Source organism: Azolla caroliniana, unplaced genomic scaffold (assembly GCF_043228905.1).
Source record: "Azolla caroliniana isolate FFs.n. ecotype wild unplaced genomic scaffold, voAzoCaro1.0.p SCAF_14, whole genome shotgun sequence".
Taxonomy (NCBI): domain Eukaryota; kingdom Viridiplantae; phylum Streptophyta; class Polypodiopsida; order Salviniales; family Salviniaceae; genus Azolla; species Azolla caroliniana.
This window is the reverse complement of record NW_028230449.1, coordinates 230184-256084: the sequence shown is the minus strand read 5'-3', so window position 1 is coordinate 256084 and position 25901 is coordinate 230184. Positions and strand designations below refer to the sequence as shown.

General features: G+C 46.3%; 1 protein-coding gene and 1 long non-coding RNA gene across 2 annotated transcripts; both read right to left on the bottom strand.

The window, feature by feature from the left end:
- Window positions 1-2491: 2491 nt before the first annotated feature.
- Window positions 2492-8880, bottom strand: LOC147855073 (U-box domain-containing protein 44-like). Its single transcript, XM_087330144.1, has 3 exons — window positions 8118-8880; window positions 5190-5499; window positions 2492-4400 (listed from the first exon to the last, which is right to left on the bottom strand). The coding sequence occupies exons 1-3, from the start codon at window positions 8772-8774 to the stop codon at window positions 2848-2850; spliced, it is 2520 nt and encodes an 839-aa protein (XP_087186270.1). The 5' UTR covers window positions 8775-8880; the 3' UTR covers window positions 2492-2847.
- LOC147855074 (uncharacterized) lies at window positions 5973-8111 on the bottom strand. Its single transcript, XR_015530794.1, has 2 exons — window positions 7382-8111; window positions 5973-7234 (listed from the first exon to the last, which is right to left on the bottom strand). It is a non-coding gene; the product is annotated as an uncharacterized LOC147855074 (long non-coding RNA).
- Window positions 8881-25901: the final 17021 nt, after the last annotated feature.

Sequence of the window (25901 nt, the reverse complement as noted above, 5' to 3'; positions counted from 1 at the left end):
GACCGAACCGAACCGATCCCTAAACCGGTTAAGCTGATATAAATTATCAATGCGGTTGTTCTTCCATCATGACCTAAGTCATCTTCCTACAAACATGAATGTAGTCTTTAAATGTGTTTCAAAGTTCATCTCATTTGTTCCCATGATCACAATGATTAAGATTGTTACATGTCCATCATGGCTGTGCCAAGGACAATATTTTTTCCAAGTAATCCAAGCTTATTAACCTCCTCATGGATCTTTTTGCCGATGTCCAGAGGCCCTCTATTGCCACAAGCCTTTAGAATAGAAATGCTTCGGGCAGATGCAAGATGAGGGCATTCGCCCCAACTCTGTCACTTTCATTTGTGTTGTCAAAGCTTGTGCAAGCATACAATCTCTTGAAAAAGGTGAAATGATTCATGACGAGATAGGCAAATGGGAATTACTGGCAAAACTTGATGTTGTGCTTGGCACTGCATTAGTGGGCATGTATGCCAAATGTGAGGCTCTTGTAAAAGCACAAGAAGTGTTTGACGAACTTTTGGAACAGAATATTATCACTTGGAATGCCCTTGTGGCTGGATATGCACAACATGATCTCGGTCATGAAGTCTTGAAACATTTTGAGAAGATGCAAAAGGGAGGACATTTCTCCGAATGCGGTCACATTAGTTTGTACATATATTGAAATCTTGTGGAAGAATAGGTTTTGTAGATACTAGAAATGAGAGAACAGATACATGCCAAGCTGAAAAAAAGTAAAGTAAAGGTGGTATGTACTTACTAGTAGTAACTACTGGGTATGCCGTTGGGACTCGGTAGAAGGCGTGCAGAGGTGCTCGTTGCTGCATAGAAGGCGGCCCGTGCACTGTGCAGGCTCTAACTCTTTCTTTCACTCTCTCTAATTACTCTCTCTCTCTCTCTCTGATGTCTGTGTCGACAGCATACTCTCAACTCTCTAAGTCCTTCTAACCCTTACCCAATTAACACTAATAGAAGTCTAAAATAACCTAATCGGCTTAACCGGTTTGAGCCGGTTTGACAAGGAATGAGGAGATGGACCTAGCTTTGGTCCAACATATGAAAGCGTCTTGAACCCTTGGTACGCTATATTTAGTTCAGGATCTAGAAGTAGGTCTTTATGAAGGTTTTTTTGAAAGTGATGTAATCCTATTCTAGGTGTATTTTTAGAATATCTAAGTTGACGAATTGTGGAGATATGGGTGTTTTCGGGTTTTATGTTATGTATGAGAGAGTTTCTAGTATTAAATAGTACCTTTTTGTAGTTTTGTTGGATGAAAGAAGGGTGGGTAACCTCTTTTTACCAATCGTTTACAAAATAGTTTCTTCATTGTGAGAAAGCCTTGAGGGGTGCTTCCTCTAATAACATAACATCTAAGTTCGTTGGTGATAAAGTGGTGTTTTAGGTGTAGAGGATGATCCGAGGAGAGGAGGAGGTATTAATAAGAAATTTGGGGTTACGGGTATTGATTGTCACAAAGGTCCCAATATATTGTTGACTCAAACTTTCAAGGATTTGGTTGACATATAAGAATGTTTTGTGGATTAGTTGTTAATGGTCTTTGGTAGTGTGTATGTGCTCCCTAGAAACTCCCAACATGGGCAAGAAGTATGAGCTTATTTGCTCTTGGTGCTTGGAAGAAGGATTTGTCAAATATGGGTGTATAATGGACGTATTCACACTGTCCCATTTGGACAAACTAGGTTTAGGACAATTCTATAAATATAGTTGCCCTATTTTAGTCCATACATAAATTGAGCCTGTAACCTAGTTTGAGATGATGATGGATAGTGCCTTTCTTGTATTGTAACTCTTGAAATGATACAATTACTCTGTTTGTGCCTCTTAGTCTCTCTCTCTCTCTCTCTCGATTCTGGTTAAGTTGTACTCGTTGCTCAATCTGTTCAGTTTGTTGATCCTGTCTGCATCAACTTGCTGTGATTCATCACTTGTGCTTGTCGCTTGTTTCGACATACTAGCGGTCTTAGTTTACAACAAGATTAAAAAGTACTAATTAATTAAGTTATGAAACTAGTTTGATGGATGTCTTTGTACTTCTTGGCAGTCCTTTATGAGTAACATACCTTCATTAGAGTAAAAATTTGTTGATTTTAGGTCATCTTGTGCATGTTGCAAGACATCTCTAAAATTTGCTTAAGACTAGTACATATTTTTGATGATTACAAGTGCAATTTTGGAACAACGTCTTCTCACATACTCTCATCAACATACCACACACATGCCAAGTTTTCCTTTTGTATTATTGATCCCAACTTCTGCCTGTAGGCTGATCGTTGGATCATCATCATGACATAATGAAGTGCTCTAGTATTTGTTTAGGACCTATAGATTGAAACAGCCTGGCAACTTTTCAGACCAATACTTAAAGGTAAGACATCATGCTTTGTTTTGTAATATTAATTAAGTGCCTTAGCTTTTGTTTACGTCAGTCTTAGCAGCATAATAAATAAAGTTGGCCTCGTTAACTTCAATGTCTAAACTTGTTTTGTTTCTCTTCACTTATGGAGCAGCAAAACTATCAAACCATGATTAAATTGATGATAATACACTTGCTTGGGAAATTAAACATCCCAAACAATGCCATGTGATCGGAGAGTGTTTTGTACAAGATTCATATAGTTTTAGGAGGAAAGAATAAATGAATACAATGGACTGAACAGAGTTTTGAGGACATGAACTCAAATCCAAGGTTGTAATGCAGCTAAAGGTATTGCTCACTCGTTGAGAAAGTCTTGCATTCTTAAACTTGAAATGCGTGCAGCGTGGTACAGAAAATAAGCCTCAGTCGATGTTGCCCTTCACAATTGGAATGAGAAATATTGTCAACGGACATAGGTAGAGAAGTTTGGGATCTTGTTTAGCTGCTTCAGAGCTCTTTCTGCGGTCTGCTTTGTGCTCAGGTTGCCATGCCGAAATGCCTCAACAAGGCCAGCATGGACACTTGGGTCAAGAGAGAGGAACTGTGCCATATCACGAATGCCTAGGAATCTCTCTACCATCCACACTGAGTTACGCCACAGTGCATCCGTTTTATGATCCTTCATTATTTCCAAGATTGCTGGGATAATGCCTGCTCTATTTAGCACGCTAACACCCCCCTCGACATTCGCTACGCTTTCATCCATGAGAGAGGAGAGTGCTCCTAAGCATGCTTCAACCACTGATACATTCTTATGATCCAAGTTCGAGCCAAGAAGAACCACTGCCCCTGCTTCAACAAGACAAAACGTGTCCTTGGCACTGCATACTCCACCATGCACGACACATAGAGTTATTATTGGTTTAGGTGGTCCAAAGAAGGGGCAACAAAAACATTTCTTTTTTATTTCAACATCAGGAACTTTGGATAGACTCTTAGAGACATTGGAAAGATTTTGTAAAGCTAGGGCCGAGTAGTATTTTATATCATCCAACTCCCCCAACCTAAGCAACTCTACAAATAGGTAAACCAGGTTCTGTTCTTGAGCAAATGATCTCATGACTTCATCCTCCAGCATGAACGTAAACCGGCACAAAATGGAAACCAGACCAACTTTGAAGACACTGACATGCCGACCACCTCCGATGGCAGCAGATGTTCCTTGGTGGAGTTCATTGATTCTTCTCAGAACAATATGATGAGCACCTTCTTTGAGTAATGCTCGAGTGAGATAAATGTCGGAGTTAGGTAGGTTCGCAAGAAGACCTGCTGCAGCAGCTTGCTCTTCTGAGATTCCACTTGATTCTAGGAGTCGTACCAGTACTCCTGGCTGGCCAGGGGTATCACGCAGCCAATTGGCAAGCATTGGCCCCATCAATGGTGAGACAAGGTTGAGAAGTTTCACACAATTCAAGCGTATCTCCATTTGTGGAGCTTCCAGAAATTGTATCAGACTGCTTACCGCCCCAGCACTCTGAATAGAGTGAACCAGATTCTTAACATTAGCTGACTCCGCAAGTCCTACCAATACCTGAAGCAGTTTCCCTTGGAGAGTAGGACCTGTGTTGCTCACCATATGCAAAAGATTGTGAATGACCTCCTCTGAGGTCAAGTTTATAGGTAGCTTGCTCAAATCAATTCCGGACGTTACTATATTAGCAAGAACTGTTGCTGAGATTTCTTTGACCTTCGTGGGCAGTTGACTCGACCCAACCAAAAAGAGATCTCTGACTACAGCTGGAAGAACTTCTGCATCAACTAGCACCTGCCCGTTTTCCTTGATGCTTGAAATCTTCGCCAAGCATTTCAAAGCAGCCTCTTTATTAGCAAGGGACTTAGAATTCAGCATCTTCACTAATGCTTGGCCTGCAACTTCAGCTATAAGTATTTTCCCTTCCTTGCTCGGGACAATATCTGCAAGGTATATTGTCATCTCAGAACGTACCTCCTCGCCACCTGTATGAAAGATTTATTGCCAGCTTGATAAGTAGCAAAAAGAACTCATTAAACTTGAACCTTTTAGCAAAACACAAAATCATTGTATGGTTCAGTCTTGAAGTGAACACTAAGAGATTGGGTAATTTGTTTAAAGAGACACGTACATGATCTTTCTGGTTTCTGCATTTACTAAACCCATGTATGGTATGCTTCAACAGTCTTATTTTCCTAGCGTCCAGGACCCAAACGGATGTTAGAGACCACGTTGTATAGAAATTGACATGTTAATCAATTGATATGTTACTCATAACCTACTATCCAAGGTCGTTCCTTCTGGATCCCATGTGCTTGATATGCTTATTACTTATCTATCTCACAACATTACAACCTTTGTCTGTTTTGGATTGGCCAGGGGGGTGGACAAAGCTTCTTAGCCATATTGGTCCTTTGGTTCTAGATTATATACTTATTATGGATGTGGAGAAGAGCTGATATTTCCTACATGAGAAAAGTCTAACTTCAACCTTTTGTCAAATGTAACCTATGTCCCCTGTCGGATTGAACTATTACCCCCCCCCCCCCCCCCAATCATCAGACCTCAACATGGAAGATTTAATCTTGCAAATGATTTGAAACACTGCATCAAGAATAGGAGCTTTCCACTAACCAGATGAGAAAATAAATCATATGCAAGCAGCAGATGTTTAATTTTTTCATAATTACGATTCTTCAAAGATCATATAAAATTGAAATCACATACATCATTCTCAAAAAATAATTTCAGAATCAAGAGGACTAAGAAATTACCCTCAACTAGATGCTTCAATAATGGCTGTAGCCGCCCATTCTCAGCCATTTGTTTTACATTCTCAACATTATCTTCCAGGTGCTTTAATGTCTCTTCCGCTTTTTGAACAATGACCAAATTTTCGGACGTGCTACTTGTTAGTCCAACAAGAATAAGTATCGATCCATTTACAGCAGCAATTTTTCCACTAAGTGGTTCATAGCTTGATAAATCTGCCAACAGATGAATAGCCTCCTCTTTTTCCTTTGACAACTTATGTGAAAGACACCTAAAACAGCTCCTGATTGCATCTGTGGCTCCTATCGCTTCCTGAATAAACACAATAAAACATCTCTATTTCTATCTCTCTCAATAGAGTTCTTTGATTCACAATAGCAAGAGATAATAGCAGCGCACAACTCTAAAAACAAAGCCAGCATACAATACAGGAATCGAGGATTTCCAAAAAATGAGGGTATTCTCTTTTAAAAAGCCGTCCTGCTTTTGCTCTTCATGCAAGCAGTTCTTTCACACAAGCCTGCATCGATTTAACATTGGGAATGAGTGCTAAGAACATCGCCCTGGAAAGGCAGCTTGTTGCTTGGATAATGCAATAATTTTCAGGCTGGTACTTGTGCAATATTCAGTTACTTCATAAGTTAGGGTTTTTGTAAGATTAGTGTTTATAAAAGAGGGTAACCCAGGAAATTTTGGTTGTGCAACAATGTAGGCCCATGTAAAGAAGATGTTTCCTGAGGTCAAAATTTCCGATCTATTGTAAACACATTCATAAGCTCGAAAAATTCAATCAAACAAGTCAAAATCATTGCCAAATCCAGGGTTGAATTTCTGTACACCGTAAGACTGCAAAGTATTGCACAGTTGTATGAATATGACTATATAGTGCCCAAAGGTACAGGTATATGCCTCCAGGGCCAAATGTTTAGAGATTGCACATTTCACATGAAATCATCATAGGTAGAGAACAGCTTAGAGAATCTAAAGATGAACTTCATGGAGGCTGACAGTGCTTGTAAGTGAGATTTATCCTCGACAATATCAGCCTCAGCATGGGTAATCTACTCAATTCTAAATCTGTCTACATTCCAATGGTGCTATCATACCGTAAGGAGAACTCCAACCTTGAAAGACATTTCTGCAATTTTACTGTAATGTATAAGTTTGCTCAAGACGCTTTGTTTACATGAATGTCCCTTGATTGATTTTGACAATGAATTCCGTGTCCATGTTTTCACTCCTTTAACAGGAAGATTTGGATTAGTTTTAAATATCAAACTCCAATACTCAATGTGGCGCATTACTTCTGATTCACATTAAAATGACTTGTGGATGGGTTTAGAACAAATAAGCAGCGTAGCCAAGTTATGGCCATTGACAAAAACCATAGTGGAGAACATGTTCCCCATCCATGGTAGGGTCAGAGAACCAAACACAGGAAGCATAAAGGGACACGTGAGGTCCAAGATGCAAAGAACCCCATAGAGAGACTATGAATAAATGTTGTTCCAAAACCACTTATGACAGCACATCTCAATCTCCTGGGCATGAGTTTCCAGATGTGAGCTTGAGTGTCCGTCAGATGCCATCAGTAATTTTCTTAATATTGAATATTAATGTGTCTCCGACGTATTCAAACTCGGATTGGTTTTAGGTTGTTCTCCATTTAGTGTGGAGGGCTGTGAATGTGGCTGAGTAAAACATGGAACCAATTAGTATTCTTGCATGTGTTTCTTTCATTCTATGTGCACATCCAGATATTCTTCAGCATGTCATCTTGCAAACCTTTTGCAGACATCTTGGAACCAGTTAGTGGAAAGATTTTTTTTTCTGTGGTTTTCCTGTTTTACACGTCCAGTTTTCCATGCAGAATTGGGGTGGCAATTAGAGGCATTGTTCCTGCTTTTGGTATGCACTTATACTGTTTGAGAAGGTTTACTTTTTGGAATTTTCTCCAGTTTATTCCATGAGCTTGCTGAAATACTGTCTTCCCAAATCTCGGTTCATTAAAGCAGAGTTTGCATTACGCATGCATCAAATACTATGGCTCTAATCTCCCATCTTTGGTTTGTGCTCAAGTGGGAACTTAAGTGTATCCATAAACTTGTCATTTCGAAGTTATTTCAGCTTCTGTGTACATTCCAAGAAACATGTCAATCTTGGCTCCTTTGTGATTCATGTGTAATTGTTTTACATGTCAGATTTCAGCTGAGAAGAAATGTCCCTCTATGATATCCCACCATGCTAGTTACTACATAACACAGGCATTGACCAACAACCTCCCTTGACCAGAGGTTTGCTCTTGTTAGTTCTAACCCTAGGGACCGAACAAAGGTTAGACTCTCATTTTCTATTTCATATATACACTATGAGCATGATGGGAACTCTTTCAGACACATAACAAGACATTGGGTTGTCATGATTTCCACATACGGTGTTCACTGTGGCTAACCCAAGACAAATGTACAGTTTGTGAAGGTGTGTGGAAAAAATGACGTGGACTAAGGGTTAGCTAAAGGGAATATGAATCAAGCATTGATGTTTCATACACCTACCAAAAATCATGGATAAATAGGGAGGATTAATCAAGAGGGCAGAACATTTGGGTTCAAGTGTAGTCAAGTTTTTAACTTACCTGCATCAATGGAAGATTAGGGTTCAAGTGTAATCGAGCTATTAGGCTATGATTGAGAATTCTCTCTTAAATTTTTTTCAAGCAATCATTTTTAAGTTCTGTCTATTTTCTATGAATATCCTTGTTGTCCCTCTATTGCCTCCCTGATTAAAACCATGGGGGTTCAACCGTGCCATGCACACATCTGAAAAATTACACACCGACATGCATACAACGTTGACAGCATGTGTCTCCATGCATCATTTAAGAGATTTTACCCGTACTAGAAGGAAGAGAAGCAGGAGTCAAGTAGTACCTTGTTATCGTCGTCGTCTTGGGCTATGATTCGAAGCGTAGAGAGTGCAGCCCAACGGATTTCTTGACCATCACGGAGCTGATCGGCGATGACCGGAATGATTCCAGCGCTTCTGATTCTCCTCTGGTTGACTTTATTCTTGGAGCAAAGTTGGCGCAAATCATGCAATGCCCGAAGGATGTCTTCGGGGAACGTGCTAGACATGAGGACGATCTTGGCATTATCGATGTGTGCGGCATCAGTGCGATATATCCATTCTTCGATGGTGCTTCGAAGAGCATTGGACGGGCGAAGGGAGGTGGAGTCAAGTTCGTCTCCGGTGACAGGGCACGTGGGGATCCGCCCTTTCTCTTTGCATTCCTGGAGCCACCGTGTGATGGCCGCGCGCTCGAAGGTCTGCCCATTCTCCAACGACACGGGATCTTGCATCACCTGCTTTGTTAAGGGGCATATGAAGGCTTCATATAGAGGCTCGGCGTATTTAGGGTAGGGCACATCCACAGTCGCCATTGACGAGCTCTTCTGGGAGAGGTCGGTTTGGCTATGGTTACGGCCCATGTGGAGACCTGGCCATGCCGGTGAACGATCCGCGCCCCATTCACTACTACCACTCTCTAGACTGTCGTCGGTATACGCGTGCAGGTTATAGCGATCCATAGATGGGAGGAGATGAAAGAGTTACGTAATAATTTATAAAGCAGGAAGGAAGGAAGGAGAAATGGAAGAATTAATGATGTTCTCTGTTCTGTTCTGTTCTGTTCTGTGTTTAATCTGCTCTCATCTCATCTCATCTCATCTCATCTCATCTCATCTCAGCAGAAGCACAGAGGCAGAGAGGCAGAGAGAAGCAGCAGAAGCACAGAAGAGACAGGCGCGTCTGACCTGGCCATTTGACCTGGCCGATTAAACAACGCGGCTCCTGCTCTGTCGCGGCAGCTCAGTCAGCGAGAGAGAACTTTCTCTCTCTAACTAAGAGAGAGAGAGAGAGAGAGAGAGAGAGAGAGAGAGAGAGAGAGGACTTTCTCTGTCTTTCTAAAACCTCTCTTCACCCCCATCTCTCTCAAAGAAGAGAAAGAAAGGAAGAAGCAACAGTATATATATATTTTATATATATATATGTATGTATGTATGTATGTAATGTATGTATGTATATATATATATATATGTATGTATGTATGTATGTATGTATGTATCTATCTATTACTTCTCTAAAGTTTTAAGCCCCACTCCCAAAGAGAAGAAAATTTGAATTGAGCGAAAGTCGTGAGTCGTGACAGTGATGTTATGATCAGGACACACCACCCACCTTCGTTCATGTCCCCTCTTACAGAGGAGGAGGAGTAGGAGTAGGAACAGGAACATGAGAAACTCACATAACCTCTAGCTATCAAATATGCATGCAATATGCAATTCAATCCGCTATAACCAACAACCTAAACAACACACACACACACACACACCCCATCCTTTCTTTGGAAGTATATACTTATCTATCAAAGTTGGTGATGTAGAGCAAATTAGCAAATGCTGCCAAAACCTTTCTTTGGACGTATCTATCAATCTATCATCACAAATATACATCTTTGTGTGCATGTTTCTGGTACAAGCACCAAATGATAGCTCAATTTGGAGTTGCGCAAAACTTTTGACCTTCTCTCTAACCAATTGGGTAAAAAGTTAGGATATATTAGAGTTTTCTCTCTATAACTAAAAAAGCAAAGATGTAATGTTGAGGGAGATCGAAGTTTTTAGATGTAAGATAGCATTTGATGTTTCTGGTACAAACACCAAATGATAGCTCAATTTGGAGTTGCACAAAACTTTTGACCTTCTCTCTAACTAATTAGGCAAAAAGTTAAAATATATTGGAGTTTTCTTTCTAACTAAAAAAAAGAATATGTAATATTGAGGGAGATTGAAGTTTTTAGATATAAGATAGCATTACAAATTATTATGAACCCCCTCCATTTATAAATTATGAGGATAAAGAAACATGTTTGCCCGTAGACTTCAAAAGTCAACATAAAGCTATTAAAACATAGTGGGTCATGACTCTTTTCTTCATTTCTTAGTTTACACATACTTAAATAAGGAAATATGCTTGCCCATATGTTTCAAAAGTCAACATAAAAACTATTAAAACAAAGTGTGACATGTCTCTTACTCAACTTCTTAGTTTTCATAGACTTAAAAATCTAGAATCTCTCTTGGACACTTTCCCTTTCAGACTTGAGATTCAATAGCCATAATATGCAGTTATCTCGAAATTGTTGAATGTAAGACCAATGCAATTATAATATCTTATAAGCTCAATATTAGGAATCACCAACGGTTCGGTTTAGGCTTAACGAGTTTGACCTTATCCAAGCCAAACTAAGCCAAGCAAGGTTAAGCCTAGATTGGTTTTGGGGTTCTCAAATCTGGACCGAACCAATCCCTAAATTGGTTAAGGCTTAATCAGTTTGGGAACCAATTTGGCCCAACCCGATTAAGCTTTATATGGGATGTTGATGTCTATAGATTTACACATAGGGTCTATAAATTCCTCTTTTATTGTTTTGATATTAAAAGAGAGTTGAACAAGGTAAGTCTAGGAAAACCAGATTATTCTACAATGCAAGAGGAGGGTACTCTGAAGCAAGTGGAGTTTGAGCAGACAATAATCTACAATGTAAGAGGAGGGTACTTCAAAGCAAGTGGAGTTTGAGCAGACAGTAGTGACTCCAAGGTAAAGCACCACAAAGTGACTCTCCTATGGTAGAAGAAGAGTCAGATGAGGAAGAGGTTCTGACCCAAGTATCATAAAGACATACATTTTGGCCTTATAAGGATTCGAGCCCACGACGTCTTGGTTTATATATTAGACCTTTAACCATTATAACAACATATATGATGTATAGTTATAATAAATATATTATTAGTTATTACAAAATATTTAGAGTATTCTAGAACATTCTAGGATATTCCATGATTACATTAAATATCATAAATATCTAATATATTCTAGAACATTCTAGAATACTCCATAAGGACCTATAAATATGTGTCTATTTATTCATCATAACTCATTCGGTTCAATGCCAGTCTTTAGCCCTTAGCCTACTCTTTGTAACCTTGTTTCTTCATAATATAATCTCATTTTCATTTCTTCTCTTCTCTCTCTCTCTCTCTCTCTCTCTTGAGTCTCGATAGTTTAAACCGAAATCTTCTTTTCTTATTCTCCAATTTCTTCTCCTTCTTCTCTTAAACTTATTCAAGCGAATCTAGCAAATCTCTCTCGTAGCTATGGAATCCATCAACAAGCAAGAATATATGCGCGTTCTCTCCGAACTCAATATGTTATCGACCAAATTCGTGGCCCTAGAGCAACAAAATCATAGATTGTTAGGCGACCTACAAGTAAGTGCTGAGAAGGTACAACAATTTGAAGAGTTATCTCAACGGGTGCATCAATTAGAGGCTATTCTATTGCAACGATAAGCGGTAGAAGTTCAAACCTCGTTGAAAGAACCAAAGATTAGTCTATCGGCCAAGTTTGATGGTACAAGGTCTCAATTTCGTGGATTTCTAAATCAGGTACGACTTTGTGATTAAATTGCATCCTAGCTATTATCCAACTAATGTTGCTCGCGTGGGACTAGTTGGTACCTTATTAACGGGTACCGCATTAGCGTGGTTTGCACCACTTCTAGAGAAGCACTCACCCTTGTCAATGAGTTCCAAGCCAACTTTGGAGACACCGATAGTATGAGAACTACAGTAAACAAAATTCGGCGATTACGACAAGGAGATCGTCCTGCTTCCGCTTATGCTGCAGATTTTCGCCTTCTAACATGTGATATTCCATGGGACGAGGCGGCGTCAATGGACCAATTTCGTCAAGGTTTGCGCAATGATGTGAGGGATTTACTTCTTACCTTCCATGATGATCCAAAATCTCTTATTGAATCAATAAGTCAGGTCGTGCGATGTGACAATCGCTTATTTGAGCGACGCTCTGAGCGTCAACAAATGTTACGCTTCCAACCAACAGAAACATAGGCTTCGGTCGTCGCAACTCCACCCCAAGTATCAAAGTCAAGTTATGTGGAAGGCCCTACTCCAATGGAAATCGAGACAACACGACGTCAAGGACCATTATCGGATGCTGAAAAGCAACGACGTCGAACAAATCGTTTATGCCTCTATTGTGGTGGTCCAGGGCATATTGCGATGACTTGTCCACATAAACCAAGACGACAAGTTAACCAAGTAAGTGCTCATGAAAATCCCATTTCAATTTCTGCACCACCTTCTTGTAACCCAAGCAGGCCTAGTAGCCCTTGTCATAAAAATTCCTTTGATGTCTTGAGCCAATTAGATGATGTGTTAAACGAGTAAGTCCGGCCAAAATCGGAGCCATTTGGTTGGACAGCCCTAGGCATATAACGTCCGTCCCTAGTTGTGGTTCCATTTCATCTAGTCAAGCTAGTCGAGTTTTCTCTGCTCAAGTTGAGCTTAACACATGTAGGTGCCATCGAGTCCCAGCTTCTGCCATCTTAGACTCTGGAGCCAACTCTTGTTTCATGGATCGTGAGTTCGCTGTAATGAATAATATTTAGTTGCATAAGCTCCCAAACCCAATGTCTGTCGGAGTCATTGATGGACGCCCCATAGCATCAGGTGATATAGTTGAAGAGTTTGAACCAATTCGTGTAGTCCTAGGCAATTTGGTTAGTGTCATCTCATTCAACATCATTAGTAGTCCAGAGCACTCCCTAGTTCTTGGTCTTCCATGGTTTGAGCTACATAACCCAACTATTGATTGGAGAAAAAGAACCATTGAAGAGGTCATAATACAATCTGAGTCTCTTAAAAGTCCAACAAAGGATATAACCTTCCAAAAGATTTCGACAATATCTATACATCAGTTACGCGAAGAAGGACGGAAGGAAGACATGTTCGTGTTCACAGTTTTAGCAACTCTTGCATCGAGCTCACAAGAATCGGGGGTCCAACTACCAAATAAATATATAGAAATCTCCGATGTGTTTGATAAGGTGAAGTCCAATAGACTACGAGAGCATCGACCATATGATTGCCCGATTGATTTGCAGCCCGGAAAAGAGCCTCCATGGGCGCCAATTTATAACCTTTCGCCCATGAAGCTAGAGGTTCTTCGGGAATATATCGATGAGAACTTGGCGAATGGGTTTATCCATCATTCAAGATCTCCTGCCGGCACACCCATATTTTTCGTTAAGAAGAAAGATGGTTCGCTTCGTTTGGTTGTGGATTATCGCGGTGTCGTGAAGAAAACCGGCCAGAAGCAGAATCGGCAAAAGCGGGGCGCGTGAACTGGCCCTACACTTTTTCACACCAACTAATACCTTGCACATAACTAGGAGTAGGACGGTGGGTGTAAAATAGACGAGATGTGACGCACTGAATGTCTAGGAAATCGAAGAGTATCTTTGTCCGGAAGCACGAAGAATAAATTGAGGAAAACGAGGGTGCAACGGTCGGCCTCGACGGCCTACAAAAGGGAAGGAAGAAGGCGGATAATAGTATCGCGTTTTGGGGAGCAAGGGGGAAGTGTTGTCGGACCGGGGACGGAGCTCTCTTCTCCATCGTTCGTCTTCCTCTGCAGGATTTTAGCCTGAGTTGCCTCTACTTCGTGGACAGCCCGTGTGCTTCCGGCAAAGGCTCCACTATGCAGTCGGGTTGTGTGCGTGCGTGAGCATAGTGTGTGTGTGTGTTCGTTTGAGTTGGGTCCGTTGCTGGCTTGCCGGTTGTAATCGTTGTTGATTTTGTAATCAAGACTTTGTTCTCTCTTTCTCCCTCTGTGATTCTGCAAGCTGCTCTCTCTCTCTTCTTTCTCACGTTCCTTGGTTGAAGGCCCCTGCGGTCCCGCCTCTTTCCACACTCGAAGAGCGTAACAACTCGACATATTTGGTGAACTTGACGTGAAACAGGCGGCAAAGGAGTGAAGGATGAGGGGATCTGAGCTTGTTGAAGTTATGGCCGTAGTTGTCGACTGGCTAGTGAGCGCTCGCAAGGGAACGGGTGCCCTCGACAAGGCCATTGAGTCGATCGTCGGCACCATAGGTCGATTCGGTGGGAAGAATGCCACGAGCTACTTGGAGGCCTACCGAGACGAAATGATCATGAGGGATATCTCGGTGGACAGGCGGCTATCCGGATTCCCTCGGGTGGTGACGTCGAGCATCCACGCAGAGGTGCTCGAGGTGCTGGTCGGATGGCAGACTTGGGAGGAGTTCGAGTTGTGGCTCCTCGAGATGTATGGGTTCGATGACTCACTTCAGCTGTCGAACCGAGACTTCGGAAGGGGAGGAATGCGTCGGCGCTCCTCCATGAGTTTGAGAAATAGTTCGCGCGGTTGTCAACGCTGGACCGGACCCTGCTCGACACAAGCCAGGTACTACTATTCATCAAGTCGGTGGACGCCATGGACCGGGAGAAGGTGGGTCTCCTGTTGGAAACAGATGAAGGGCTCACGATAGATTGGGCCATGGTAAGGAGGGTCTGCTGTCGTTTCAACAAGCGGCGTGAGTGGAGCGACGAGGGCTCGTCAGCAGCAAGGCCGGTCTTGGCGAGGGAGCTCGAGGAGCCGGTGTCGGTACCGGCTAGGAAGGAAGAAACTCGGGGTTGGCTTGAGATGGGCTCCGCCCTGAGCGGAGTGGTCAAAGGTCCCTCCGGAGGCGCAGCTCTAGAAGAGCTGTCACAAATGGTGTGAGATCTCCAGATCGCATAGGCTCGAAGGGATAACGGCGAACAGTCTCGTGACCAAAGGCCGCCGGCGGGGCAGTGGTGCATGTGGTGCGACACGGTCGGCCACATCCGGAAAGAATGAGAGGATTTCGCCGAGGCACTCAGGACCAACGTGGTGTACCTCTGGAATGGGCGGGTGCACGCGAGCAAGACTTGGAAAGCCCTAGAGTTGAATACGGGGCGTGGCGGAATGAAGCGGTTGATGGAAGAGGCCGCGACACGACATGTGGAGGTCGTTAACTACTCGATGTCGGCGGGAATTTGGGTCGGGGTTGATGAGGCCCGAAAAGCGAAGGACTCCGGATTCTGGCCACTGGTGCTAGAGGGTCTCTCCGGGGTACGACTAAAGAAGGAAGAGGCAGACCGTGCGAAACAGCGGATCCGGGAGGTTACCGGGTGGGACGACCCAGTGGAAGAAAGGATTGGCTTCATGGTAGCCGCATGCCAGAACCATGAGGTTCTAGTAGAAGACAAGCACGCGGGATAGGCCGGAGGGGGCGGCCCCTCGCAGCGGTACGAGATCCGGTTCAGACCGAAGCCGAATGAGGCCGCCAATGCCAGCGCACCGGAGAAGAAGAAGCAGGCCGGTTTCCGGCTGAGCACCGAAATCGAACGAACAACGGACCTACAGAAGGTCCTGGAAGAGAGAATTCTCGACAACAAGGTTGAGCTGTCGTTACGGGAGGTGCTAGGAATCACCAAGAAGGAGTTCCACAACTCCATCGTGGACTTGGTGAAGCGGAAGAGGCTCTCGATGGAGCCGGAACCAGAAAGGCCAGTGGAAGTGCGGACGACGCACTTAGAAGACATGGCCCTAGAGGATGAGTTGGCGGAAAGCCACTACGCTAAGCCGCATTGGGCCAGGACCACTACGGAAACCCCTGTTCGGATTGGGGACGTCCAGGAGCTGGTGGTGGCATTGGTAGACCATGGTTCGGAGATCAACCTTATGCCCATGGACTTATATAAAAAGGGGAAATGGCCGATCAACACCAAGCACGGGTGGAAGATACGTGCGACGACGCGCGCTATAGAGGAGCTGCATGGTGCGTGCCCGAACGTACGCGTGAAGATCGGCGACGTCGAGATAGATCAACATTTCTTCGTGCAGGAGGCTTCCTCGCACCCGGTAATCCTCGGTGAATCGTACATTACGGCCGCACGCATGGAGACGAAAGTACTGGACAACGGGTCGGCGTATGCGCGCGTCAAGAGCCAAGACGGTCGGCATTCCGTCCAATTCATGACAGTGCGACCCAACCACGAGCGAAACCATGAGACCCTCGGCAGCGACAACCGAGGTGATTTTTAGAGAGGGCTATCAAGGTGTGGGGCCGCGATAGTCCAGACACCCCGGAAGAACCCCACACATGTAATATAGGTAGGAAAGTTTGGCTCTCCGAAAACGGAGGTTGTACGTTAGTCGGCATCAGTAGCCAAGAGAGGAAGCGGGCGGAGAGACGACTTAGGGTGTGTGGAGTTCTCTCCCCCGACGAAGAAATTAGCGGCGCCGTGGAGGCGGTCTCTTTTGATGACACCTTGGGCGAATTACGAAAGGTGGTCGGTGAAGGCCTTAGTGAAGACTGGACCGTTCCGGTTAGCTCGATGGGAATGTACGAAGTCATCACGGACTTCGGGGAGAGGATCGGGTTGGATTGAACAGGCCGCGTGGATACGAAGTATAAGACTATGGACCAGAAGGTGAGGCCAGCTGCGGCACCCTTGTTGGAGGGTAGCGGAGAGCGGCTAAAGGGGGTCGCGTCGGACCCAAGTTTACGGAATCCAGCCGACATAGGGCACCGGTTCACCGACATAACGCTACGGGGGCTCAAGGTTGGTGGGGGTGGCTTTCTACTGCCGGAGGAGGAGGACTGGTTTCGCATTCTCGCCGGAGGAGATCGGGTGCGTAGACCCGACAATCGTCGAGCCAATGGTGATCTTCACGGTACCGCATGTGCCGTGGAATCTCAAACCGATTCCAGTGCCCAGAGCTCACATCCCGATGTTGATGGAGCTACTGAAGCAGAAGGTGGATATGGACATCCTCGAACCGTCGAGTGCCCCATACTTGAATCGGTGGTTTACGGTGCCAAAGAAGAATGGCACGTTGCGCTTCATACAGGACCTGCAACCGGTCAACAAGGTGACCATCCGTAATGCAGGAATCAGGCCGACCATAGACGAGTTCGCGGAGGCCTTCGCCGGAAGGTTGATCTATTCGATCGGTGACTTATACTCGGGGTACGACCAATTCCAACTAGCCATAGAGAGCAGGGACATCACGATGATGCGGACTCCTCTCGGCCTAGTTCGGATGTGTACCCTATCACAAGGGGGAACGAACTTGGTGGCTCACATGGTGAATGCGATGAAAAAGGTGCTGAGGGACTACATCCCGGACATCACTATGCTGTTCCTAGACAATGTACCGATAAAGGGGTGTCCGGTGGAGGATGCAGACGAAACGATCGGCATGGACAGATGCCAGAGGTTCGTCGCGAACCACATCGACGACTGCGATAAGGTGCTGCAGAGGCTCGAGAGCGCACGACTCACCTTCTTCGGAGAGAAATCAGCGTTCGGGCAAACGGAGATCCTGGTAGTTGGACACTTGTGCGGGCCCTATGGCCGGAAACCGTCCCCGGCAAAGGTAGAAGTCATCTCCGTGATGAAGGACGATTTCGGGTTGGTTACGGAGGTCCGTAGATTCTTGGGTGCGTGCGCGTTTTATCACATCTGGATTCCGCACTACGCACATGTTGCGGAACCGCTCTACGGGCTATTGAAGAAAGGGCGTAGGTTTGAGTAGAGGACAGAGCACACAGAGTCGGTCCGGAGATTGAAGGAGGCGCTCGCCGCGGCACTGGCTCTCTGGAAAGCGGTTTACGGCAAGGAAGTCCCCATCTACGTGACGGTGGACACGAGCCCGACCGGGATCGGGTTGGTGATTTATTCAGGAGGACAAGGACGGCGTACGGTTCCCGATCCGGTTTGGGGCGAAGGTATTGAGCGAGCGGCAGCGAGGATACGCCCAAGTTAAGCACGAGCTATGGGGTATCGTTTTGGCAATTAAGGCCGACAAAGACTATCTGATCGAGATGGAAGTAATCATCGAGACAGACTGCCTATCGATTCTGGGTATGGTTTCCGGATGCGCGACTCGGGACCTGGCGATGCTTAGGTGGATCGCGTACGTCAAGTCCATGAACCCGGAGATACGGCACATCTTCGGGAAGGATAACGTCATGGCCGATATGCTTTCAAGGGCGCGGTTTAGCGACGAGGACGGCATGGTTTCGGATAACGAGGAAGTCGGCGTGGACTTCTTCGAGGCGGCCTACGTAACAACAAGAAAGGGGAGCACTTCGGCACCTAACGAGTTCGACGAGAGCGAATACGACGGAGAGTGGCTCTGAATCGGGAGTTTCCTATGGACGATCACGCCGGACGCGGCATGTACGAGAGAAGAGGCCCGCCAGGTGCGGAAGAAGGCGTACCAGTTCTTCCTACGGGAAGGGCGCATATGGAAGTACCCGAAGAAGCGAAGCGGCACCCCACTCCGCGTAGTGGCACGGGAGGACGAGCAGAAAGCGCTGCTTATGGTGTACCACGAGAGTCCTTGGGCCGGACACCGCGGGACATGGGCCACATTTGAGAAGTTGAAGGGGAAGTACTGGTGGCCGGGACTATACCGGGACGTGCATCGGTTTGAGAAGTTGAAGGGAAAGCTGTTAGATGCACTCCATAGTCTGACATCGAGACGAGCTTCACCCGACCTACCCTCCGATCGTCCACTTCAAGTGGATGGTGGATCTGGTGACGATGTCGATGGGGGTAGGGCAGATGCGATATTTGGTGTTGGCTCGGGAGGACCTGACGAACCAGGTGGAAGGCCGAGCGTTGCAGAACAAAACGACTGCGGCCATGTGCCGGTTTCTAATCGAAGATGTGGTATGTTGGTACGGGTGCGTCGGCAAGATCATGGCCGACCGCGGAGAACTAGACGCGCAAGAGGCTGAAGAGTTGTTTGACCGGCTAGGGGTTAAACTCTCGCTCACCACGGCGTACAATCCGAAGGCTAACAGGAAGGTGGAACGCGGACACGGACCGATTGTCAAAGAGTTAGTACGGGCGTGTGGAGGCCAAGTTGGAAATTGGCGGCGACTCTTACCCTATGCGTTGTGGGCGGACTGGACTACGCACAGTTCGGTAACGGGGTTCATGCCGGCGGAACTAATGTACGGGCAAAAGCCAATCATGTTGGTGGAACGGACGATTTCTTCGTGGGCCACGACGGGCTGGAAGGACGAAATGAGCCGGGAAGAGTTGTTGGCGGCGCGAATCCGACAACTTGAGCGGAGGCCGGAGGACGTGGAACGGGTGAAGGAGAAGCTGCGCGCGGCAAGGGAACGGAACAAAACCCGGTTCAACCGGACGCACCGGCTACGACCGAAGAAGATCGAGGAAGGCGACTGGGTGCTAGTTTACGACAACAGCCTCGACAACCAGCACAAGGCGGCCCGCAAATTCGCGAGGAGATGGTTTGGGCCTTACATGGTGACGAGCACGAACGACAACGGCATGTACCATCTTGCGGAGCTCGACGGGACACGATTGGCGGTGCCGATAGCCGGGAAGCGGATTAAAGCGTTCAAGAAGCGGTATGAAGACGGGCCGGAGTGGGGGAGCGATAACGACGACGATCGGTTCGGGGACGCCGATAATTCGGGGGGCGACGAGTGAACGCGAGCCGGTTTTCTCCGGTATCTTTCCCTCTCCGGCGCATACCAGTGGATGCGTGGTTTGGTGGGGGTGGATGTCGTGAAGAAAACCGGCCAGAAGCGGAATTGGCAAAAGCGGGTCACGTGAACCAGCCCTACACTTTTTCAAACTAACTAATACCTTGCACATAACTAGGAGTAGGACGGTGGGTGTAAAATAGACGAGATGTGACATACTAAATGTCGTGGAAATCGAAGAGTATCTCTGTCTGGAAGGACAGAGAATAAATTGAGGAAAACGAGGGTGCAACGGCCGGCCTCAACGCCCTCCAAAAGGGAAGGAAGAAGGCGGATAATAGTGTTGCGTTTTGGGGAGCAAGGGGGAAGTGTTGTCGGAGCAGGGACGAAGCTCTCTTCTCCATCGTTCGTCTTCCTCTGCAGGATTTCAGCCAGTGTTGCCTCTGCTTCGTGGACAGCCCGTGTGCTTCCGGCAAAGGCTCCACTGTGCAGTTGGGTTGTGTGCGTGCGTGAGCATAGTGTGTGTGTGTGTGTTCGTCTGAGTTGGGTCCGTTGCCGGCTTGCCGGTTGTAATTGTTGTTGATTTTGTAATCAAGACTTTGTTCTCTCTTTCTCCCTCTGTGATTCTGCAAGCTGCTCTCTCTCTTCTTTCTCACATTCCTTGGTTCAAGGCCCCTGTGGTCCCACCTCTTTCCACATGCGAAGAGCGTAACAAATCGACAACGGATTGAATAAAGTAACTATTCGAAATTGATATGCTCTACCATTGATTTCAAGCCTTTTGGAACGCCTCAGTGGAGCTAAATATTTCACAAAGTTAGATCTTCGAGGTGCTTACAACCTTGTTCGAATTCGTCGTGGGGATGAATGGAAGACTGCTTTCCGTACTCGCTATGGCCATTTTGAGTATACAATGATGCCATTTGGTCTCACAAATGCACCAACAGTTTTCCAACATATGGCGAATGACATTTTTCGAGATTTCCTCGATATTTTCGTCACAGTTTACTTGGATGATATCTTAATTTACTCAAAAACTAAAGAGGATCATGATATACACGTTCGACAAGCTTTGCAATGGTTGCCTGAATATGGTCTTTATACAAAATTGGAGAAGTGTAGTTTCGACCAGGGTGAAGTGGAATTTTTGGGGTACATAGTCTCTCCACATGGCATCTGTATGGATCTAGCAAAGGTTCAAACAGTTTTGGATTGGTAAACCCCACAGTCTGTGCGAGATGTACAATATGTTTTGGGGTTCGCAAACTTTTATCGCAAGTTCATCAAAGATTATTCAAAGATCGTATTGCCCCTCACTCAACTGACACAGAAGAATCGACCATTTGTGTGGAGTATAAATGCAAACTCTGCATTTGAAGGATTAAAGCAAGCATTTACATCCGCACCAAATTTGATGCATGTTGATCCATTGAGATCCATTGAAGTGCTTTATACTCGACGCTTATGCATCCGACATTGCACTAGGAAGTGTATTATCCCAGATTAGCAATGATGGCCAATTGCACCCTATGGCTTTTCCTTTACGGAAATTCGAAGCTGACGAAATCAACTATGAGATTCATGACAAAGAGCTTCTTGCCATTGTGGATTCTTTTCAACAATGGCGTCACTTTTTGGAGGGTTTGTCTCAACAAATCATTGTCTATAATGATCACAAAAATCTAACGTACTTCCAAAGTGCTCGAGTCTTGAGTCATCGACAAGCTCATTGGGTGCAATTCTTAACTCGTTTTGATTTCGTAATCGTAAAGAATCAGATATGATTCTTGTGAAGCGAAAGAGATGTGAGTTATGTGTGTGTATGAGAGAGATAGAGAGAGTGAGAGAGACAAGGATTAAGACACAGAGAATACGCAAGGTAAAAGTATATTAACAAAGGAGAAAGACTTGACTCAATACAAGGTGGGAGGAGGGTGCTTTATATAGTCACCCTCTCTCTTCATTAACTACAAGACTCATGGAGCATGGGGAATGTGAAAGCTCATAAGTTATGTGTCATAGAATATGATTCTATGACTCATACTAAATGCTAGAATACAAAGAGGTGACATAATGGTGATTCTTGACCATTGGAGTGTCTATTCACTCTCAAGGTGAGTTCACACACTAGACCAAGTTGAGCTTGATTCTCAACACGCCCCCTCAAGCTCAAGTCAGGTCGGTTTCAGGCGGTATCCGAAATCCACTTCGACTCGCATTCCGAAGTTCGCGTCGACTCACATTTATGCATAGTTGCAAAATCCGTGCTCCAGCTTGCGTTGTGCGTAGTTGCGAAGTCTATGCTTCGGCTTGCATCTTTCTTTGCGGCTTTGCGCGGTAGATCGGCTCTTCGCGGCTTCGTTGCGCGGTTGCATAATCCACGTGTTATTGCGTAGTGTGTGTGGTTTGCGGAATCCACGCGTTATTGCGTAATGTCTTCAGTACTCCCCCTCAAGCTTGGCAGGTCAAGTATCGTCAATCCGAGATCGGTCATGAATTGCCATAGCTTGTCGGCTCCTACGGCTTTAGTGAAGATGTCAGCTGTTTGAAGATTGGTGCTAATGTGTTGTAGGTTGACATCGCCAACTAGAACACGCTCTCGAATGAAGTGATAGTGCACTTCGATGTGCTTTGTCCACGCGTGGAACACCGTGTTCCAAGCCAGATAGATACTGCTCATGTTGTCGCAGTAAAGGGAAGTCGGATCCTTGATGGGTACGCCCAGATCCTTGAGTATCCTTTTGAGCCATACGGCTTCACATGGGGCCATTGCCACGCCCTTGTATTCCGCCTCTGTGCTCGAAAGAGCGACGGTTGGTTGCTTTTTGCTGCTCCAGGATATTGCTCCACTACTGAGGGAGAAAACAAATCCAGAGGTTGATCTTCTATCGGCTTTGTAGCCGGCCCAATCGGCGTATGTGTACACCTTGAGTCGTATGGGAATCGCGGTCTTGTAAAGGATGCTACAATCCATTGTGCCGCTCAGGTATCGTAAAACTCGCTTAGCGCAATCCAAGTGAGTATCACACGGTGTTCGCATGAATTGACTAAGGAGACTGACCAGGTAACAGAGATCGGGTCGAGTGATCGTGAGGTAGATGAGACTCCCGATGAGTTGTTGATACGGAGTCGGCTCACACGCTTTGGTGCCGGAGTTCGCATCCAGTTTGAGATTGCGATCGAGCGGGGTTGCCACGTATTTGCACTCAGCCATCCCGAACTTGTATAACAAGTTCAGGATGTAGTGTCGTTGAGAGATCATGATTCCGATCGGAGTCCGAATTACCTCGATGCCGAGGAAGTAGTGGAGCTCGTTCATGTCCGTCATCTCGAACTTGTCGGAAAGGAGGGATTTGACCTTATTGAGTTCGACGAGATGCTCACCTCCAATGACTAGGTCATCCACATATAAGATGATGACGATTAGACTGGCGGAATCGCTTCGTATGTAGAGGCAGTTGTCCGATTTTGACATACAGAAGCCGATTTGATGAAGATATTGCGTTATCTTCGAATGTCAAGCACGCGGTGCTTGCTTGAGGCCGTAGAGTGGCTTCTTGAGTCGGCATACAACTTTCGGATGGGTGCTCGAGTTGAAACCGGGTGGTTGTATCATGTACACCTCTTCCAATTTGCCTTGTAGAAAGGCATTCTTGACGTCCATTTGATGGGGTGCCACCCTTTCACAGCAGCAAGCGCAATCACGGTCCGTACCGTCGTCATCTTTGCCACCGGGGCAAAGGTCTCTTCGTAGTCAACTTCGTGCGTTTGGGCGTAGCCTTTCGCTACGAGTCGCGCTTTGTAGCGGTTGACAGAACCGTCGACGTTGTACTTCACTTTGTAAATCCATCTACATCCGATCGCCTTTTTGTGTGGTGACGTGGGAACGAGATCCCACGTCTCGTTCTTGCGTAGTGCCTGCATCTCCTCGTTCATGGCTTCGATCCAACGCGGTGTCGCGTTACTACGCGCGTGCGTGGAGAAACGAGGCTGGACCATCGGGGTCTTGAACCGAAGAGCAGGTGATAGAAGGGGAAAGAGAGAGAGAGAGAGACGCCCAGTCACGTATGAGCAAAGAAACACAGGGGCACGACCCGTCAACACAGAAGACGCGAATGGACACAGAGACAGGGAGACACAAGTTTTTGTAGATTAACGAATAACAAATACACAACAGAGCACGCGAGCGGTTACAACCGAACATGCCGGCGAACAGATGCCGATGCCTGTTCGTCTGCGCACGAAAGGAGAAAAGGGTGGAGGTGCTGTCGGAAGCACACGGGCGTTCCTCGAAGCAGCGCGAGCCTCCCGAAACCCTGCAGAGAAGAGCGATCGAGAACGAACAGAGGAGAAGCGTTCGGTTACGGTCCGACAACACTTCATCCTCCTTAATGCGCGATGACTTCTCTCTGCGTCTCCCTCTCCTTTATAGCGTCAAGAAGGGAGCCGTCTCCCTCATTTACGTCCTACCTACCGAATCTAACTACCCAAGATATACCTACGTACTTAATCTCTATTATATACATTAAGGGCGCGCACGCGTGAAGAGCCGGTTCACGCGCTCTATGCACCGATTGCGCTAAGGGACGGTTTTCTTCACGACATCCGCTCCCACCTAACCGCGCATCCACCGGTATGCGCCAAAATTGTGCTCTGGTTGGAGGAAATCGGCCCAAGTTCCGGTTCTTCGTCCATCGGTTCGTCCTCTGTTTCGGACTGTTTGTCGTCGCTGCCCAGGCCTCTTAGATCCGGTTCGTCGTCGTGGCACTTCTTGAACGCTTTGATCCGCTTCCCTGCTACCGGTATCGCCATCCTCGTACCGTCGAGTTCCGCCAGGTGATACGTCCCGTTGTCGTTGGCGCTCGTTACCACGTAAGGCCCGAACCACCGCTTTGCAAACTTCCGTGTTGCCCGGTGCTAGTTGTCGAGGCTACTGTCGTAGACTAGCACCCAGTCTCCTTCTTCGATTTTCTTTGGTCGGAGCCGGTGCGTTCGGTCGAACCGGGCTTTGTTCCTCATCCTCGCCGTCCGAAGTCTCTCCGCCGCTCGTTCCACGTCCTCTAGCCTCCGCTCGAGCTGTCGTATGCGCGCCGCTAGCAGTTCTTCCCGACTCATCTCGTCTCTCCAGTCTACTGTCGCCCAAGAGGAGATCGTCCGTTCCATCGGCATGATCGGCTTCTGTCCGAACATGAGCTCTGACGGCATGAACCCGGTTACCGAACAATGCGTTGTCCGGTCCGCCCACAAGGCATAGGGTAACAGTCGTGGCCAGTTCCCGACTTGTCCTTCGCACGCCCGGACTAGCGCTTTGACGATGGGTCCGTGCTCGCGCTCCACCTTCCCGTTCGCCTCCGGATTGTACGCTGTGGTGAGCGAGAGCTTGACCCCTAACCGGTCGAACAGCTCCTCGGCCTCTTCGGCGTCCAACTCCCCGCGGTCAGCCACGATCTTTCCGACGCACCCATACCGGCATATCACGTCCTCGATCAGGAACCGACACACGACCGCGGTCGTTTTGTTCTGCAGGGCTTGGCCTTCCACCTGGTTCGTCAAGTCCTCCCGGGTCAGCACCAGATATCGCATCTGCCCTACGCCCATCGGCATCGTCACCAAATCTACCATCCATTTGAAGTGGATGGCCGGAGGGTATGTAGGGTGTGTTGGTAGACAGGTCCCTCCGGATGGGAAGGGAGAAGAACAGTGCCGAAGAACGGTATGAACCGAATAGGGAGAACCCGACTTCGGAGAGTCGGATGGTGTAGGCACGGTATGAACCGGATGAGGAGAACCCGACTTCGGAGAGTCGGATGGTGTAGGCCCGGTATGAACCGGATGAGGAGTACCCGACTGCGGAGAGCCGGATGGAGCCCATCGAGGCTACATTTGTAAATAGCCGAAAAGTCATATTAGTATAAATATGACTTAGGGCAAACTTTTTTAGAAACTGTTGTCATTCTAGTTGTTATACTTTTCTTGTTGGTGCAAGAAGAAATCAGAGTGCGCAACTGTATAGAGAGAGAGAGAGAGAGAGAGCCGAGGTCGTTGCCTCTGTTGTAACCGCCGCCTGTGGCGAAGATCTGAGAACACGAGGTCGTTGCCTCAGTGATCTCACTGTTGTATATTTCTGCATAGTGACAGTTTGCAGCTCGTGGGCTGCCGTGGTTTTTTCCCCTATTTTGGGGTTTTCCACGTATACCTCCTGTGTACCATTTCTCATCTTCTTCTCCTCTTTTGTGTCGCGTCTCATTACCTGTTTTCTGTGTATGAAAAGAAT

Excerpts from the sequence above, each read along its gene's own strand:
- LOC147855073 (XM_087330144.1), bottom strand. The coding sequence starts at position 8,774 with ATGGATCGCTATAACCTGCACGCGTATACCGACGACAGTCTAGAGAGT. Across the intron at positions 5,500-8,117 it reads AAGACGACGACGATAACAAG|GAAGCGATAGGAGCCACAGA; the intron begins GTACTACTTGAC and ends GTGTTTATTCAG. Across the intron at positions 4,401-5,189 it reads ATTGAAGCATCTAGTTGAGG|GTGGCGAGGAGGTACGTTCT; the intron begins GTAATTTCTTAG and ends TCTTTCATACAG.